The sequence below is a fragment of the Acinonyx jubatus genome, chromosome X, assembly GCF_027475565.1.
Source record: "Acinonyx jubatus isolate Ajub_Pintada_27869175 chromosome X, VMU_Ajub_asm_v1.0, whole genome shotgun sequence".
Classification (NCBI taxonomy): Eukaryota; Metazoa; Chordata; class Mammalia; order Carnivora; family Felidae; genus Acinonyx; species Acinonyx jubatus.
Genome location: NC_069389.1, coordinates 14727752 through 14745798, shown reverse-complemented (window position 1 = coordinate 14745798; position 18047 = coordinate 14727752). Strand labels below are relative to the sequence as shown.

General features: G+C 39.9%; 1 protein-coding gene across 4 annotated transcripts in view; it reads right to left on the bottom strand.

Annotated features, from left to right (window-relative positions):
* Positions 1-18047, bottom strand: part of CDKL5 (cyclin dependent kinase like 5) — a 196711-nt gene that overhangs the window by 7692 nt on the left and 170972 nt on the right. For 2 of the 4 annotated variants that reach the window (XM_027054640.2, XM_053202126.1), the window contains exons 15-18: positions 14502-14625; positions 7183-7282; positions 3464-3586; positions 2188-2307 (exon numbers count right to left, since the gene is read on the bottom strand). In XM_027054640.2, the coding sequence (XP_026910441.1) occupies positions 2188-2307; positions 3464-3586; positions 7183-7282; positions 14502-14625 (467 nt within the window). Of the gene's footprint in view, positions 1-2187; positions 2308-3463; positions 3587-5546; positions 5607-7182; positions 7283-14501; positions 14626-18047 lie in introns of all 4 variants that reach the window. The other 2 variants (XM_027054643.2, XM_027054644.2) reach the window with 2 other exon arrangements.

The window sequence follows — 18047 nt, the reverse complement described above, 5'->3', positions numbered from 1 at the left end:
CTCCCTTTTTGAGAAGACTCCCCAACAGCTCCGCATAAAGCTGCCACTTATTTTTCACAAGCCGGGACTCAGCCATTCAACCATATCTAGCGGCAACAGAGAACTGAAGAAATGTAATGTTTCAATTAGGTAGCAGCGTACTCAGCTACAAATTGCATATCCCCCTTCTGTTCTTATCTCCCCGATTTTCCCTTTCCCTTGACATTGCAAAAATCTAAACGTTCCCTTTCCACACTTTTACTTTTTGGGGGGTAGGGTAAGATTTGAACACTGAAAAGTGAGCAAAGCAGAGAAAAAGGAGCAAAAGCCCTACAGACGCTAAAACACAGTTCCCTCACAGGAGGTTCTGGATTCCTAACATGGGCTTAAGAGCTGCCCTGCTTGTCTGCTGCGTGGCTGGAGCCCAGACCCCACTGGTGCTGTACTGCGGACGGGGATTGTGCTTCAAGGCAGAAGGGAGGGTCCTGGCAGCCATCTGCCCCACACTGGCCAACTATTCTCAGGCAACTGCTGAACTGTGGGCTTCCCCACTGGCGAAAGGTGGCTCACTCCTTCTCCTCCTCTATGTGCTGTGTGATGAGGCTCACCATCAGAAGAGGCATGTGAAAGCATCCTGAAATTCAAGGTCCAGGGACCCTGCAATCAGGATGTAGCCCTAGCCTTGGGGCACCTCTGGCTGCCAACCTTCAAGGGCCATGCGTTTAAGGGCTCAGCAAAGTTTTAATAAAATGTCGATGATCTCAAGGAACAGAGCACTGAAATCAAAGGGAAATTGCTTGAGAATGGACTCAGGTAGAAACTGCTCTTGAGGAAGCATCCTCCGTGGCCATTCCAAAGTCTGCCTGAGAAAGCTCTGTGGTCCCCAGGGAAGGTGGCACAGTACGGTACACACTGTGTGTTTTTTGTTATTGAAATTGGTATGATAACACAATGCGACTCCTGGTGATTTTTATGGCCCTGACCACATGTAACTATCGAGCAATTACAATAATTTGGGTCTAGCTGGATATATAAGGTAACCTGAAAAGAGCGAAACAAATGGCTACACAAAGAAGGTTCTAAAGCCCCACGTTCTTTTTTATAAAACTGGGAAGAGGATGTCAGGCCCTCACTCAGAGCCCTGTGCTCTTAATTCAGATACATGTCCAATAACATGGATATCTGGTTCCCTACACCTTCTCTGTCCCCTTCCCTCCTCCCAGCCTATACTATGTTAGAAGCAGAAAATATAAAAGGTTGGGCAAATGCAAGTGAAATCTGGGAACTTGTGTCAGTGGCTCTAAGTAACAGTTAAAGAAAGTAAACAAAAAACCTATGGAAATAGACCCTCTTCCTCTGAATCACAGAAATCTGTGGCCATCTATAGGTACAAGAAGTCCTAGAGCCTCAAAAGCTCATAGAGGCTATCAGAAATTATAGTACAGAGGAATACTGGGTTTATAAAAATATTAATATGATCAAAAAACTAGTTACATTATGTTACTGTGCTCATTATGGGATACTGAAAAGATGCAATATTAAAACACTCCTAATCAAAACAGTTGTTCAAAGGAGATAAACCTCAGTTACCTAAAAAATTTACTGATTGCATTTTCTGCTTATTCCCCCTATGGCAGGTAAATGTGATTGCACAATACTGTCTAATATGCAGTTCCTAATGCAACTGCTCAATTTCTATCAAAAATAGTATTGATTTCATAAGTTTATTCTTTCAAGAAAGGTTATCATGTCTGTCTTTCAAGGCCTAATTTATATGCTACCACATTTAATGAAACCTTCATCTTCCCACTCTCACCTCCCCTGCATTTGATGGCATGTCTCACTTTTTACCATGAATGATGATGATTTATAGATCCTCTCTCTCTCTTCTAGGATATGTAGTATTTATGGGCTGGGACCACACCTTAATTATCCCTCTTAATCCCCTCCAACATCCACCCACCACGCCCAGCCTGGGCTAGCTGAAGGCTAATGGAATCTCACTTTTTTTCCCATGAGAACATGGGTCACTGAAACAAGATTCATTTGGACTCCCGAAATGCATCTGGCTATTAGAGAGGGTATATTCTGAGGAGACTCTCAGCCTTGTTGTAACACAGAGGCTAAATTCCTCAACCCTGCCCTCCACTCAAGAGAGACAGCCACTGCAGAGTCTAAGAATCTAGGAGTGAGGCAGGCACCGCTCACTTGGGTCTGTAAATCAGAGATCTTGTCAGGACGCCACTCCTTTGGTCTGCTGCCCGGGGTGCTAGCAGAGTGAATGGCTTTCTGTAGTGTCAGAAGATCAGGGCCATCAGGATTGGGTACCTAGAGCAGAATATGGACAAAGATTCAGTAAGAACCCCAATAAGCCTAATTAAGATATGCAACCACACCCAAGAGGAGAACAAAAGCAAATCAAATGAAACCGAAACTCGACCCCGCCGCCCCCAATAAAAAAAAAGAAACCAAAACTCTCCCGACGTTCACAATGCAAGTGATGCCAGTTAAATTCTGCTGCCCTCTTAATAATTTTCCCTGCATTAGGAAAAATTGGCAGATGTCATGCAGCTTTGTTAAAACCTCAACCCTTAAAGCATTCCCATGCTGTTAGTTTTAGTCGCTGTAAGAGAGAGCAGTTAAATTGGGCTGTACCAGGAACTGCTGTCGTATCCTCATTCCATATTGCAGTTAGGTTATGAACCAGTTCAATAAAACAAAAATTTGCTCCTGCTGGGAAAATGATCCAAACACTGTATTTGGCGGTGCTCAAAGAAGGCTAGCAGGCTTTCAAGGATACCAAAGTGGGAAAAGTACGGTTTGAATCATATTCCCAAGACACTGCCCAGTAAATCTGGGTCTAGCGTTATACACTATAAAAATGCTGGAAATTTGTGCCACAAATTCCAGATGAATGCAATTGGTCCATTCACCGATTTTGGTGAACACAGAATAATGCCAAATGCCAAGCAAAAGCCCTGGCTTTACACTAAGTGACCAGCAAAAGCTAGAGCCAGGCAAGGAAAAAGCAAATCACCAACCAAGAGAAGGTGTTTTCATGGAGCCTGCTAGCTCACTCAATTTGGTCAACTCAACTTGGTTTCAAAGAACAAACTGCCAACCAAGTGTTAACAAACTTTGTGAGTCAAATGAAAAGACACTGTTAATTGTAAATGTTAATCAAATTCTTTACAGGAAATAAGGGATTTTATGAATGCCATCTGCCGACAAGTGGGTAACCAGACAACCCAAACTAGTTCTTCCACTAGTTTGTTTAATAGCTTTTTATGCTTCAACTTCCTTAACTGATTCAGAAAATCCAGAATGGCGAAGAATTGATATTTCAGTGAATTTATGGAACTGGCTCAGGTACTTAACTAGCACAAAGAGAATATGACCCCATGAAAATAAGACATGCTGTTGTCATCAGTAAAACAAGTTTACTGGAGCAGTTTTCAGGGCTACCATACATAAAAATGGGTACCATGGGTGGAGTGACTACAGGAAGCTTTTTCAAAGAAGAACTATGCTTTAAATGATTCTTTGAATTAAAAAGAGGAAAGAGGGATTTCTTGATGCTTGGATTCTCCCCGTTGGTGGAATCTGTCTGCAATATAAGATACAAATAAACTAATTGCAAAAAAAAAAAAGAAAAAAAAAGAGAAAAGAAAAAAGAAAAGAAAAGAAAAAAGAAAAAGCAAAGAAAGAGAAAAAAAGAAAAGAAAAAAAGGTGTTCTTACTGAAACTCCTAGCCCTTGGAAGCCCTGATACTGTTAAATATTGATAGTCACTTAAGGAATCTCTGTGCTGTTGTGTGCACCTAGAAGAAGTTCTGTGTCATTTCTCACTTGGACATGAAGATGCCAACAATGTAAATTTAAGACCTACAAAAACTTCAATGTATATAAAGAACATGTGGTCATGATTCTTACCTATAGTAGGAATGCCTAGAAACTTACACAAATCTATTCACATTGAGCTTAACAAAACATTTAAGGATTTATTTATTATCAGAAATACTATTATTATAAAGAACTATGTTTAAAGAGCTACTGATGAACTTCAGTCTTTTCCTAATTGCTAGAGAGGACTTCAGCAACTAAATAATTGACCATGTAATCTGCCTATAGGGGGGAAAAAAAGAGAAGATACTGCAAACCCTTTTGAACATGGTCTATTGTTGAACCAGAAAACATCACTTGGAAGAGGAATTACCACTGTTACAGGATTCTACCATCGAGGAAGAAGCCTGGTTCCATGCTGTTAAAGAAATATTTACCCCATGGAAACTATGTGGCACAATTCAGAATACAGGTTTTCAAAGTGAAAAAACAAAGTTCAATCTTTAAATTGACGCATGATTACCAAGTGAGATACTAACTAACTAGGCTACAATTACCAAGTTGGCAAAGTCACCATATGCTCTGAGGGCTTATGCAACTCTGGATGTGGAACTGAGGCCAGATTTCCCAAGGCGGCTTCCAGATTTGCTTGAGTCAAAGCAGGCACCTTTACAATACAGAATTATTTTTTGGCACCACTCTTCCCTGTTTTGGATAGCTCAATTGTCAGAGATTGAGAATATATATGAAGGCATTCATACCACCTTGTATGAAGCCATTCAAGGAAGACAGCCCATGAAGGATTCTGTTCCCATGATGGGATCCCAGGGAAGAATTTAACTCACATCGCTAAGGAGACCACAAGAGAATTCCCAGGAATCAGTGGCCAGAGGCTCTCCATCAGAGATGGGCCTGTGGCATGGACTGAGTCTGGGCCTGTTATTTAGAAGACCCCACCTCTAGTTCTCCCAACTGATTATGTGGCTTTGGGCAGGTCACAACTGGCCTGGGTAGTCTTCTACCAGTGAAATAAAGGTGTTAAACTAGATTTAGGACCCACTGAGGTTTTAAAATGTCCTGTTTCTCTATGTGCACTGGGCATTACATTTCTTTTTTATTTTTTTTAATCTTATGCAAATGCCACAAAGCTTTAAATCTTTCAAAGCTGGTTTCCTTTTGCTGAGTCATAGAAAGTGAAAAACAAAACAAAACAAAACAAAAACAAAACAAAACAAACTACCTTTAATTCTGTTTCAATACTCACTTGAAGGAGACAGAGTTAACATAATGCCAGGCTTAGGAGCCTGAGATCTGGCAGGATATAGAGGGCTCTTTGGAAATCTTACTCTAGATACCAAAGTCCTTAAAAATTTTTTTTCTTTTAATTAAAAAATGCAGAGGCACAAATAATTTTTGACTTGGAAGGCTTAAAGCATAGTGGCCTATACAGAGATATTTTGCAGTTACATTACATACCAAAAATGAAATGTATAAAAACCTAAAAAAAGTAAGTTCAAGTGGAGAGACTGTTAGAAAATAATTTTCTTATTTATACTAACCTATACTTTTTGAAAATCTAAAATTTAAAAATCTAGAATTTGAACCAGATCCTGAATAACAGAGTCAATCAACATATCAACTCAGGCCGTAGTAGGCCAGGGGCTTTAGGTTTAATGTTAGTCTAATGCAGACTGACATCAAAAGCCAAATCTATACACAAAACACCTTCAATTCCTTGGTTCCTGCTACGTTCTTCCATTTAATTACCCCACAGTGGCTACAGACCTGAGGTTAAGAACAAAAACAAAATCCTCAGAATAAAAATAACAGTGGTGAGGAGAGGTAGCCTAAGTTCAACGTTCATGATGGATAAGTATGTTCTACAGACAATGATAAAAGTTTTACTTTATTAGCACTTTAAATATTTTAAGCTCCTCTACTTTAAATAAATCTGGCCTATTTTATTCATCCAGTGTAAATAATAAATGTAGCAATATTTGAGTGGCATTTTGATTTAAGTGAATTTCAGTTAAAGGCACAGGTAGTGTTTTTTTTTCTTTTTTAAACACTTCAGGAATATTATGCCGCGATTAAAATGAAGATAACAAGATCTGTGTAGTAAAATATATATTGTGTGTATGTGTGATTGATAGATATATTTACTATTAAAAGCCAGGACACAAAACTATACTACAAGGATTACTATTATTTAAAACAAACTTAAAAACCACCTTCTTTCCACAAACATGCATAGGGTAAAAGCTAGGAGAAATATACCAAAATCTTAATGCTAGTTGTAATAGGGTGATAAGATTAGAAAGCATTTTTTTCTCAATTTTTCTACAATGAGCTCACTTATTTTACAATGAAATATATCAATTTAACAAATAAGCAAATGAAAGAATAATCTAGAAAGGTAATCTAGAAAGATCTTTATTAATACTTCTAAAACATCTGTGATCCTTACTTTGGGTGTTCCATTCTTTTTCCTACTATCATCTATCTCATCGTTACTTACCAATGAGTCATAATCCTAGAATCTTTTTCCCTTTTAAAATAAATGAAAGTCAATCATGTAAGATGTAGAAATAGAAACAAAATCATTTAAAATAGCTGACTCAACAAGCAAAGGGGGAAGCAGGCCTCACGTGGGTGAAGAAAGCTCCCGCTGGCCTGGAGGCCTCGCTTCCCCATGTTTCCTCACGTCACTAACCAGCAGAATCCTTGCTTGGGTGGCTCAGTGATGTGATGTGCACGGTTCCATGGAGCCAAACCTTGGTTCAGGCAGCGGGCTCCCAGGAGATAAGACTCGTTCCATTTCACAGTTCAGTCACAAGATAAACATGTCTTCCTACTAAAGCAAGCCCTGAAATGTCAAATACTATTCTCCTCTCTGTGATTAGGCAGCCCAGAAATGCATTTGTCAACAGGGGAACTGGAAAACCAGCCAGGGAAGAATAATGAATGATGGGTAGTTATAAACTTCCAGGATTTAAGCATAAACCAAAACCATTTCCTAAGTTTTCACATATCTTTACTCCCCAAAGAAAACTAAATCCTGCAGCTTCATAGTTTTTTTTTTTTTTTTTACATGGATAAGGTGTTTACTGAGAGAGGTTTAAAGTGTTCTCTGTAATCCAAATTAAATTTCTTCTATTCTTAGAGATTCTGTGGAATCTGGAAAAGGCTCTTTGAGAGGAAAATAGTTGTATAGAATTTAGAAAGACACATATACAATGTATGTATGTCAAATCTCAATAAGAAAATAATTCACTTTGATTGCCACATACAAAATGTAAAGTACCCACAGACTAATGCAGACTCGTATGTCACTGTATATAGAAAGTACCCATCTACTTACTGTTTGAGATTTCTTCTTTTTCTTTTTCATTGACCTGAAAAAACCTTGTTTTTCCTTTTCCTTGAGTTGTTCAGAATGACTAATGTTTTCAGGACTTTTCCTAAATGGGAAGACATTTTTACATATTGATCTTTCAATCGTTCTCCTGCCATTATATGACAAATATAATGAAGACTAAAAAATGCATGAAACCAGATTCAAACAGCCATGAAAAATCAAGCACGTAGGTGAAGAGCCTCTAAAAAGCACAGGAGGAACTGAATCTAATCAACCATGGTTAATGATTAGCCTTTAGCACAGGCTCACTTTGAGCTATTATTACAAATGATCTGGTAACTGTGCTGCAGGACCATTTTCATGCTGTTGAAAACCTCTGAATGTGAGAGTCTGAAAAGCACACAGTTTAAAGGATGCCTTTTCCATAACCCTCCAAGGGAAATAACTGAAACATTTTCAATATCTTCATTTCTCTATTTACCTTTTAAAAACCAACTCAACAAGTTCATTATTAGTGGCTTGCCAAGATATTAAACATAAAAAACAAAACAAAGCAAAAAAAAAAAAAATGGTGGTACAAAAGCATTGTAAATAAAAGCAAAAATTGCCTTGAACTGGAAAATTCCCTTATAAAAATGTTGTATTTATTTATTGAAACTAAATTGAAAAATAGATCAGGTAAGAAAAAAATATAGACAAGATGAATGCTTTAATACAAAGCACTCTTGGAAAAAAAAGCTTCTAACTGAAAATACTGACAACATTAAGCTTCATAGCACTGACACCACCAGGTATTTTAATTCAAATAGAAGGTATGAATAGACAGCAAACGGGACATCTTGGCCCTAATAAGTTGGTGACTTGTATGTTAATAGGCCCTGTATTATTTAATTTACAGTCTTTAAAAAGCAACCCAACTGGTGTTGTTCAAAAAGACACATTCCATGGACTCTACTTAAAATGTTAATATATGACTCTGGAAAGCCATTTTCTAAAATGATTTAATTCCTTCTATTAGCTGTTCCCTAAAATCAAGAGTAAAGCATTAAAGGTGAGAGTGCATTCATATTTATGGTTTTAGAACACCTAACGGTGAAGAAGTTACTAAAACTTCTAAAACAGTATGAGCAAAGCAGCGTCCTTTACTTGATTAAATCTGTGTGAAGGCAGAAAACATCTATACAAACTATTACAGAGCCACATGATAAAAAATACCATGAAGCTATCAAAAATAAATCACATCTTCAAAGAATTTTCAGTCATCTAAAGAAATATTTAAACTATAATACTAGGTGAAAACCACAAGATTCAAAACTTCCTACATAGTGTGAGCCCAACTGTATTTTAAAAGGGGGGCATATATGTGTCTATACACACATTTTTTTTAAGGCAGGAATAAAATAAAATCTTAATAGCTATCATCTCTGGGTAATAAGATTATTGGTGATCTATTACTCTTCTTTTTAGTTTCAACATCAAACATGTACTACAGATATAATAAAAAGGTTGGACAAACCACAGAAAATTTATTTGAAAAATCAAAAACTCAAGATCTAAGACAATAAGGGGAGAGATTTAAAAAGAGAAACAGATAAAAAACAAAACAAAACAGGAAAACATGACTGAAAGAGCAACGATCATCTCTTCTTGTTTAGCTTAAAAGTTAATGGGAATACCGAGGAAGTAAAAACCCGTACTGTACGCCCAAGTGTTCCTGAAACTCATTAGGACCCGCAATTTTAAACATCAATGAGAGAGTTCCAAGTTCTGAAGTAAAACTTTCATAATACAACACAACCGATAAAAATAACTAGCACCGGAATTCAGAATAATACATTTACAATTTGAAAGCTAGAAAACTTCAAAACCTCACACGATGGAATGGGTAAGGATGGAATAATGAAAAGTTTGATTCTAAGTAACACAGTAAAACAGTGTAGTTTGCTGGAATCACAAAAGTACAACTCTCAGGATTGAAAGGAACCTCAGAGAGCATCTAAACCAACCAGCAATACAAGTATTTTTACTGTCCTGTAACTTCCAGAAGTCAAAGAACTATTTGCTTATGATATAGCTTATATCCTTCCATAATGGGGTCTGCACCTAACCTAGAAGCACAGCCAAGTATTCGGATTAACAGGCAGAATTTTTTACCAATCAGAATGTAAGTCTAACAAAACCTCAAAGGTATGCCGGGTAGTAAAAGTGCTTTCTGCCAATCCAGGAAATCTTTAAGGGGGACATGTTCATCATGACTGCAAGCTCAGGACAGGAATGGGCGTTACGGTGAGAATGTTAATGCTGGCATGAGAGCAAGAGAAGGCTTGAGACACTAGGCCCGGGAGGAGCAGATTTGGGAGGGGAAGAAGAGTCTCTATCCAGTAAGATGAAAGTGAAAGGGGCTCGTAAGGGTAATGAAAGAAAAGAAGGAGCAGGACAAAAAGCCCAGGGTTGGCAGTTCCTTGTGACCACAAAAGGCAGGGAAGATGAATCAGAGACCCTCTGCAGGGTCTGTCCAGAGACACTGGATAAACTAGAGCCCAGGGGAAGGGGGAATGATGAGGAAAACATCTTCAGACTGAAGCTGAGCAGAGATGGTGGGGCCAAGATTTATGCAGAGAAAGATTCCAGAGACCAAAACAGAAAAGGAAATAAATTACTCTTGGACTAGAAGATGAAAGCTAGGAGTGAAGCATGAGTGTGCATGCATCACAAAAGACACAAAAAGGAAGTCCAAGAGAAAGAAAAAGAGCACAAGTGTGTTGGGGGGAGACAGAGAGGAAGGACAGAGAAAGGGAGAAGCTACATGGAAAGACACACATGGCAGAGAATTAGAGAAACAAGGGAGAAAGCCTGGGAGACAGACTCAGAGAAGGGTGGACACGGAGAAAAGCTGCCTGGAACACAGGCACCTGAAAAGCTGTGTGTTGTACAAAAGAATGAAGACAGAGACTTCATCATTTACAACCAGCACTACTACAAATGAGTAAGAGTGTGTCCCCATAATTTATCTCACTTGTGAATTCCAGATCCTATGATATATGATTCTGTTGGTACAGGCAACAGACAGGTCCAAGAAGAGCAGTACAAGGGAAGGGTAGGTGGGTGGTCACATCCATATCAGGGGCAGGACCTTTGAGAAGGACCACCCAGCTAGTCACCTGGCCCGTTATCCAGGGCTGATTACACAGTTGGTGGGGGGCAGCAACCTCCCCCTGCTCTGACATCATTTAACACAACAGTTGTTTTACAGGGGGTGAAGAAGAAAGAGAAAATTCAAGAGACTCTCCTAAAAAAGGAAGGAATGAAAGCTGACTGAATCAAAGTCAACCAACATTTACGAAGCACTGTGTACGTGGTAGGTCTGGTGTCAGGTGTTGGGGCCAGAGAGAAAAATAAAACAAGGAGTGTGACCTCAAGCTGCTCACAGACTCAAGGTAGGACACTGGCAGGTTGGATAGAGGGTCAGAATCCTGGCGCGTCAGTAGAATCCCTCTGGGAGCAGCATGATATTCCCTGCTACCTCCCCTCCCCTGGCCATGGGACTAAGGTGATGTCTGAGAAGAAAATAATCAGTGAACAATTTTCTGAGTTATGGTAGCAAGCAATAATGGATGCCAACATATTCCTAACTTAACCAGAAGAAAAAGCTTGGGACTGTGCAAGCAAGTGACAGCAATCCTTCGCTTACCTTCATCACTGGGACTTCAAATTAATTTGGTTTACCGTATAAACATTACTTTTAAACCCAATTTTGACAGCAGTCTTTCCAAATGTATTTATACACTTTGTCTTTCTTAAGCAAAGTAAGAGCAGCCTATTTTATAAATATATATATGCTATATGCATTATCTATTCTACATGTGAAACCAGAAGGGCTAAAAATGATACTGCCGCTGGGAGCCCGAGAAAAGGCAAAAATACCCCTCACCTCTCCCTGGCTATTTGGAATCTTTCTCCCTCTTCACACTGTCTTGTTATCTGGCATTATTTCTTGCCTGACAACCTCCAGGGTCAACTGCTAAAACTGTGCATAAGAGTAAACAGGCTTATAGGGAGAGTAAAGGTGTTTTCTAATTAGTAAGGATGAATCTGACTGCATTAACCCTGTTTTTCTTGTTCTGAGATATTCTGGCTTATCTCCCAGTTTGTAACTGGATTCTGGATAGCTGAGATGGCCAAAATAACTACCCTGGATAGTATACTATGATATCTATTATTTCATGATTATTTTTTAAAAATTTCTTTATTTTGAGAGAGAGAGCATGTGCATGGGCACACAAGCAGGGGAGGGACAGAGAGAGATAGACATATTGAGAGAGAGAGAGAGAGAGAGAGAGAGAGAGAGAGAGAGACTGACTCTCAGGCAGGCCCTGCATTGTGAGCTTGGAGCCTGACGTGGGGCTCGAACCCACGAACCACAAGATCATGACCCGAGCTGAAATCAAGAGTCAGACACCCCAACAATATCTATCACTCTAAAATATGATCTAGTAACTCGATTCTTCCATTGCACGAAGCATGTCCGCTGTACAAATATTCTCTTCCCAAAAGAAATGTGAAGTACCACTATCAAGGAGAAACAGACTGCCCTTAGGCAAGTGATAATTTAGGAACAGTGAGTCACTATGTTACCATAACAAGGCTCGTTCACGTTTTTGTAAGTTATCAAGCTGCGTTTCTCTCAAATATACAAGTATGGTGAACCAATGAGATATCTTGTTCAAAGACAAAAAAGTTAAGGTAAGTCTCCCGAAGGACAAGTACATAGCAGTCTTAACATGAGGGGCAGTGGAAATAAGAGAATACTGCAATTCAAGCTGCTAATTCTGAAATTCTCTGAAGCGTCATAACAGCAGAATCAAAGTAGGGGTGACTCGTTGAAGACGTGTCTAAAGTCTAAAGTTCAACGTCCCAATTATGTCTCTAATTCTTTAAAAAAAAAAAAACAACATCTGTTTCCAGGTTTCTACATATACCCTGGTCTAACCAAGCTCTACTCAAATGGACTATCAAAAAGACAGAAACAGGGGCGCCTGGGTGGCTCAGTTGGTTGAGTGTCTGACTTTGGCTCAGGTCATGATCTTGCGATCTGTGAGTATGAGCCCCGCATCAGGCTCTGTGCTGACCGCTCAGAGCCTGGAGCCTGCTTCGGATTCTGTGTCTCCCTCTCTCTGCCCCTCCCCGACTCATGCTCTGTGTGTGTGTCTCTCTCTCTCTCTGTCAAAAATAAATAAACTTAAAAAAAAAAAAAAGACAGAAACAGTATGTTGTTCATACTGCCTATCCCATGTTTGGTTTTGTTTTGATCTGACCTACCTAAGGTTGATAGAACCATGTTAATCTTTAATTGATGCTCTTTTAAACCATCACCACTCCATCATGCAATAACCAAGAGGAAAAACCATTTCTTCTCTACTTCCGTATTCTCACTAATGAGAGACACTACACTCATGGCTTATCAAAGCTGGTAACTACAAGAAGTTGTAGTACAGAAGAGCTGGTCTACAGTCACACAGAAAACGTACCAAGGTTTATCAGCAAAGGAAGTGGAGGGGAGACACCTGACAAGTCATACTGAAGTCAGAGGACATTAAGGATATAAACTACTGCAGCTAACAGTAACAAGTCACGTTGTGCCACGCACCGCTTTAGGTGCTTTTGATGTTCTCCTTCATTTGATGATCACATTAATCCTCTGAGGGAAGTAGTATTCTTAGCCCTATTTTACAGATGAGGAGACTGAGGGACAGAGGTTCAAGTCACACAGACAAGAGTCCAACCTCTTAGCCATTAATGTAAAGACTTTCATTTAATAAATAAGGCAATGGACGTAAACTGTGCTTATAAAAGTATTTACAGCTTTAAAACCATCATTTTTATTATTATCTTAAAAATAATTAAATTGTTTTCACCATAAGGCACAGTAACACTAAGACCTCAATACAACCCTGCCAGCAGTGTGAAAATTACGCAACCACCTAGGGTCAGGAGTACTGAAGGACCTCAGACCCTTCTATGGCTTCTAGCAACAAACACCCGAGTTGAAATCTGACAGGATCGTCTACATTATTATTATTATTTTTTTTTTTTAAAGGTCCTTGGGGTGCCCGGGTGGCTCAGTTGGTTAAGAATCCAACTCTTAAATAAATAAACGTTGAAAAAAAAAAAAAAAAAGAAAGGGGGGGGCGCCTGGGTGGCGCAGTCAGTTAAGCGTCCGACTTCAGCCAGGTCACGATCTCGCGGTCCGTGAGTTCGAGCCCCGCGTCGGGCTCTGGGCTGATGGCTCAGAGCCTGGAGCCTGTTTCCGATTCTGTGTCTCCCTCTCTCTCTGCCCCTCCCCCGTTCATGCTCTGTCTCTCTCTGTCCCAAAAATAAATAAACGTTGAAAAAAAAAAAATCCAACTCTTGATTTTGGCTCAGGTCATGACCTCATGGTCTGTAAGTTCGAGTCCTGCATATGGTGCTGTGCTGACTGTGTGGAGTCAGCTTCGGCTTCTTTATCTCCCTCTCTCTCTCTCTGCCCCTCCCCTGCTTGCTCACCAGCTCAGCTCTCTCTCAAACATAAACATTTAAAAAAAAAAAAAAGCTTATAAAATAAAACAAAATGTCCTTATTCCCCAAACACATCTGCTGATGAGACTTAATACACAAAATAATTCTCTCCCTACCTTTTTACTACATATGACGCAAAGGACATAAAAGGATAAGCAAAGCTGGCACATCATTTTAACCTTTGACTACCATTATGCTTTTGTGGTGGCATAAAAGGTGTTGCCCTATTTCTATCTTTTCACCCTGAATGAAAGACAGGTGGCATCCAGGTGAAAGGTACAAGCTTTGGAGTCAGACCTCATCTAGGTCTAGATCCTGGCTCCCCTCTCCCTGCAATGGGCCGTCCAGCACCAGGCAAGTGCTTTCCTTTTTCTAAGCTGCAGCTTCCTCACTTACAGACTGTGAGCCGCCCCTGTCTCAAGGGCTAACTGGAAGAACCAAGCGAGATGGTGCACACAAAGTGCTAAGCAAAGTGTCCGCTATGTGATTCAACGGCAACGAAAGAGACCGTGAAGGACATCATTCCTATCAGAAGAATGCAATGGAAGATGTGAGGCATTTATTGACCCGGCAGATTTTTCTTTTACATGACATTTAATATAAACGCTGAACTTGAAATAAATCATTACAAATAATGGCAAATCATCATCTCCTTAACAAACACTCTCTCTTGAGAAAGAAAGCAAGCTAAAAAGTGTATTCCAGATTTCTTTGAAATCTCCAATCTACAATTGGAAAAAAGAGTAAAAACAAACCAGAATACTCACCATGGATCGAATGCTGGTTGTCTTTTTGAGTGGTTAGTTCCAGAACTACTCTCTGATGGTAGGGAAGACACTCTGGTTGATACATTATTTTCATGGAAAGAATTGTCTGGACGAGGAGATGGCACTGAATAAAGAAAACATCAGTCACTGAGGTACTTTTTGGCCAAAGCAGTTCTTAATTGATTTGATTGCATTGTCTCTCACACAAATAAAATAAATAAATAAATAAATAAATAAATAAATAAATAAATAAATAAATAAAGTCAAAATCCTTCTCTGCCCTTTATATAACTTTTGTGTTTTCTGAGGGTGGAGGCATTCTAGGGAACATTCCCCTCCCCACCCCACCCCCACCCCCCTGGTAATTATCACATTAACCCACATGGGTCAGTTAACGTCAGGCAATACACACTCAAAACAGAAACTGACCTGTCAGCTGATTAACTGAGGAACATCATAGGATATTTAAAAGTATGAATAGGACAGCCCCCCCCCACCGCTTCACTGTTTTGACATTCTTTGAAGTGGAGGCTTTCTTACATCAAGACTCAACTATGCAAAATCTATTCTTAGTCTGAAGTGACTCTTAACAATATGTGTGCTGGAATATACTAACTGTGCTTTAAGCCTTACACTTGGGAGGCAGAGTCAATTTTGTATTGTTTAAAACTAAATTCCAAAGAAATTCGGTTATTTGCAAAAAATACTATTTTCCTCTAAGTTCTTAATCCAGGAATGAACAGAAAGACAAACCATAACATACATGAGTAAATACTTTCCTGCCCTTTGCAGTGGGGGTGGGGGCGTTAGCATCTTTTTCTGTCAATTTCTAAGCTTGGTCATAAATCAAAATATATTGCAAATTTCATCACAAAAGAAATATACAGGCTGAATATCAAGATAAATGACACCATTTCACTTGACTTTTGACCAGCAGGACTGAAAACAGGAAGTATTCTGGAAACATCGGTCATTTCAATGATACCACTAAATCTTCATCCAGTTAGATTTAGTAGAATCATTGAAATGACAGATCTCTCCAGATGTTTCACCTAGTTAAATCTTTTCCTTTTATTTCTGGACTTTATAAAATAAAAAAAAAGTTCTACCTGCCAAACCCTGAAGTAGATTATGAGGAAGACAAATGAGGGGATTTGCTGATATGAACCAATTTAATTTACTTGCAATCAAACTAAAACTGTCTTTCCTAATTAATCAAAACTTTGTGAACATTTTATATTAAAGTATATACCCCAGACACCTATAGAAATAACAAAGGTATGGTCCATTTTGGAAGTAAAACTTACAGTGAAAGAAGAAAAGGCATTTGCTCATATACACTAGAATATTTTAACTCACTTTAACCTGAATTAAAATTTTAGACCCTTAAGATTCTAAAGTAATCATAGTATGAGAAAAAACAGAGTGCATTAAAGGTATATTTATTGCCCTATGCTCTTTTCAAATGCGGAGGTGGGAGGGAACAAGTAGCCTAATCAACATACATTTAGTCCTAAATAACACTTCTATACATTTATTTAGCTCAGGTTTTGAGTTAAAATGACCAAGCAGCTGTCTGTGTTCTCCCCCAATTCCTGCCCCTTTCCAGCTGTCCTCCCAAATCAACAGCATAGTGAGAAGCCAAAAGATGTGGGTGGGGGCAACTGTAGAAGGTCATGATGACTATTGGAGGCTTTAAGAAGCTGAGCCTCTGGAACACCCAGGACCTTGCCCCTTCCCTGGGCTTGCTGTTAAGTCTCCCCACTAGGGGCTAGGGCTCTGCAGGGGCTCTCATTCTATTACTGCATAGCTCTTCAAAGAGGATCCCTTTCTCTGTCAACATCTCCTAAATCCATACAGCCTCCAAAGCATCTGTTTTAGTTGCCAGTTAACCATCAAAGTATATTTAAAAAACTTTTTTTTAGTTTTTATTTATTTATTTTGAGGTGGAGGGCAGAGAGCGAGGAGAGAATCTCAAGCAGACTTCCGCTGTCAGTGTCAGCTCGACACAGGGCTGGAACCCATGAACCATGAGATCATGACCTCAGCTGAAATCAAGAGGTGGATGCTTAACCGACTAGCCACTGAGGCACCCCTAAAGTGCATTTTTTTTTTAATATTTATTTTGAGAACGCACACACAAGTGAGGGAGGAGCAGAGAGAGAGAATCCCAAGCAGGCTCCACACTCAGCACAGAGCCTGTCTTGGGGCTTGATCTCATGACCGCAAGATCATGACCTGAGCAGAAATGCTCAGAAATGCATGAGCAGAAATGCTCAACTGACTAAGCCACCCAGGCTCCCCTCGAAGTATACTTTTTAAGGCTGTGCAAGTGCACTTGAAGATTTTCTTTCATTCAATCAACAAACATTTATGAGGGGCATCTGGGTGGCTCAGTCGGTTAAGCATCCACTTCAGCTCCGGTCATGATCTTATGGTTAAGTGGGTTTGAGCCCCACATCAGGCTCTGTGCTAACAGCTCAGAACCTGGAGCCTGCTTCAGATTCTGTGTCTCCCTCTCTCTCTGCACCTCCCCCACTCATACTCTGTCTCTTAAAAGTAAATAAATGTTGAAAACATTTTTTTAATTTATTAACAACAACAACAACAACAACAAATACTTGGAAACTGCTAGGCAGTGTGCTAGTCAATGAGGGTAAAAGAGGAAAATATAAAGGGGCTTGCAACCTTGTGAGAGAGAAATGTAGACAAAGAATCAGTACCATGTAGTCTGTGTCATGTTAGAGGCCTAGACAAGGAACCATGGGTAGAACAGAGAAGAACACACTGGACTTTGGGTGGAAAGGGAAGACATCATACAACAGAGGACTTCAAAGGAGGACCTTTAAAGGGATAGGAACAAGCAATCCCAGCACGGGGAGGAGTGTGTTTCAAGATGGAGGAGCAGCAGCTAGAGAGGATGGCAAGGGCCAGGGCATGGCATGTCTGGAAAGTCATCTTAGGGAATTCACATTTTGTTCTGATGTCAATGGGAAACCACCAGAGGACTCTTAGCAGGTAAGAGGTAGAGGCCTGGGGGCAGGGCGGGGGGTGGGGGCAGGCAATGAGTTGCCTTGCTCTATTTTTCCCCCTGCAGCATTTATTACCCTTTACTTTCTACATAATTATTACATTTAGTGTGGTTCTCTCCTCATTCTCACGTAAGCTCCGTGAAGGTGGAGACCTTTGGCTGTCTTGTTCATTGACATGTTCTAAATTAGAACAGTACCAGGTACAGAGGTGACATCAATAAATATGACTTAATTGAATGAATGAGTGGTATGGTCAGAACACAGCTTCAAGTGGATCATTCCAAGGACTGGTTTGATGGCAACCCTGGGAGACAGGGAGATCAGGTGGGAGGCTACACAAAGAACCTAACTCAGAAGCCATGAGGGCCTGAACTAAGACAGTGGGACACAAAGCAGAGAGAAGTGTTGGAAGGCGACAGTGCAGACAAGAATGGCACTGACGTGAAGTCGGGGCAGTGAAGTGTTGTGGAGGCCATGGGCTGGAGGTGTAGTGAGGGGGAAGGGAGAGAGGACC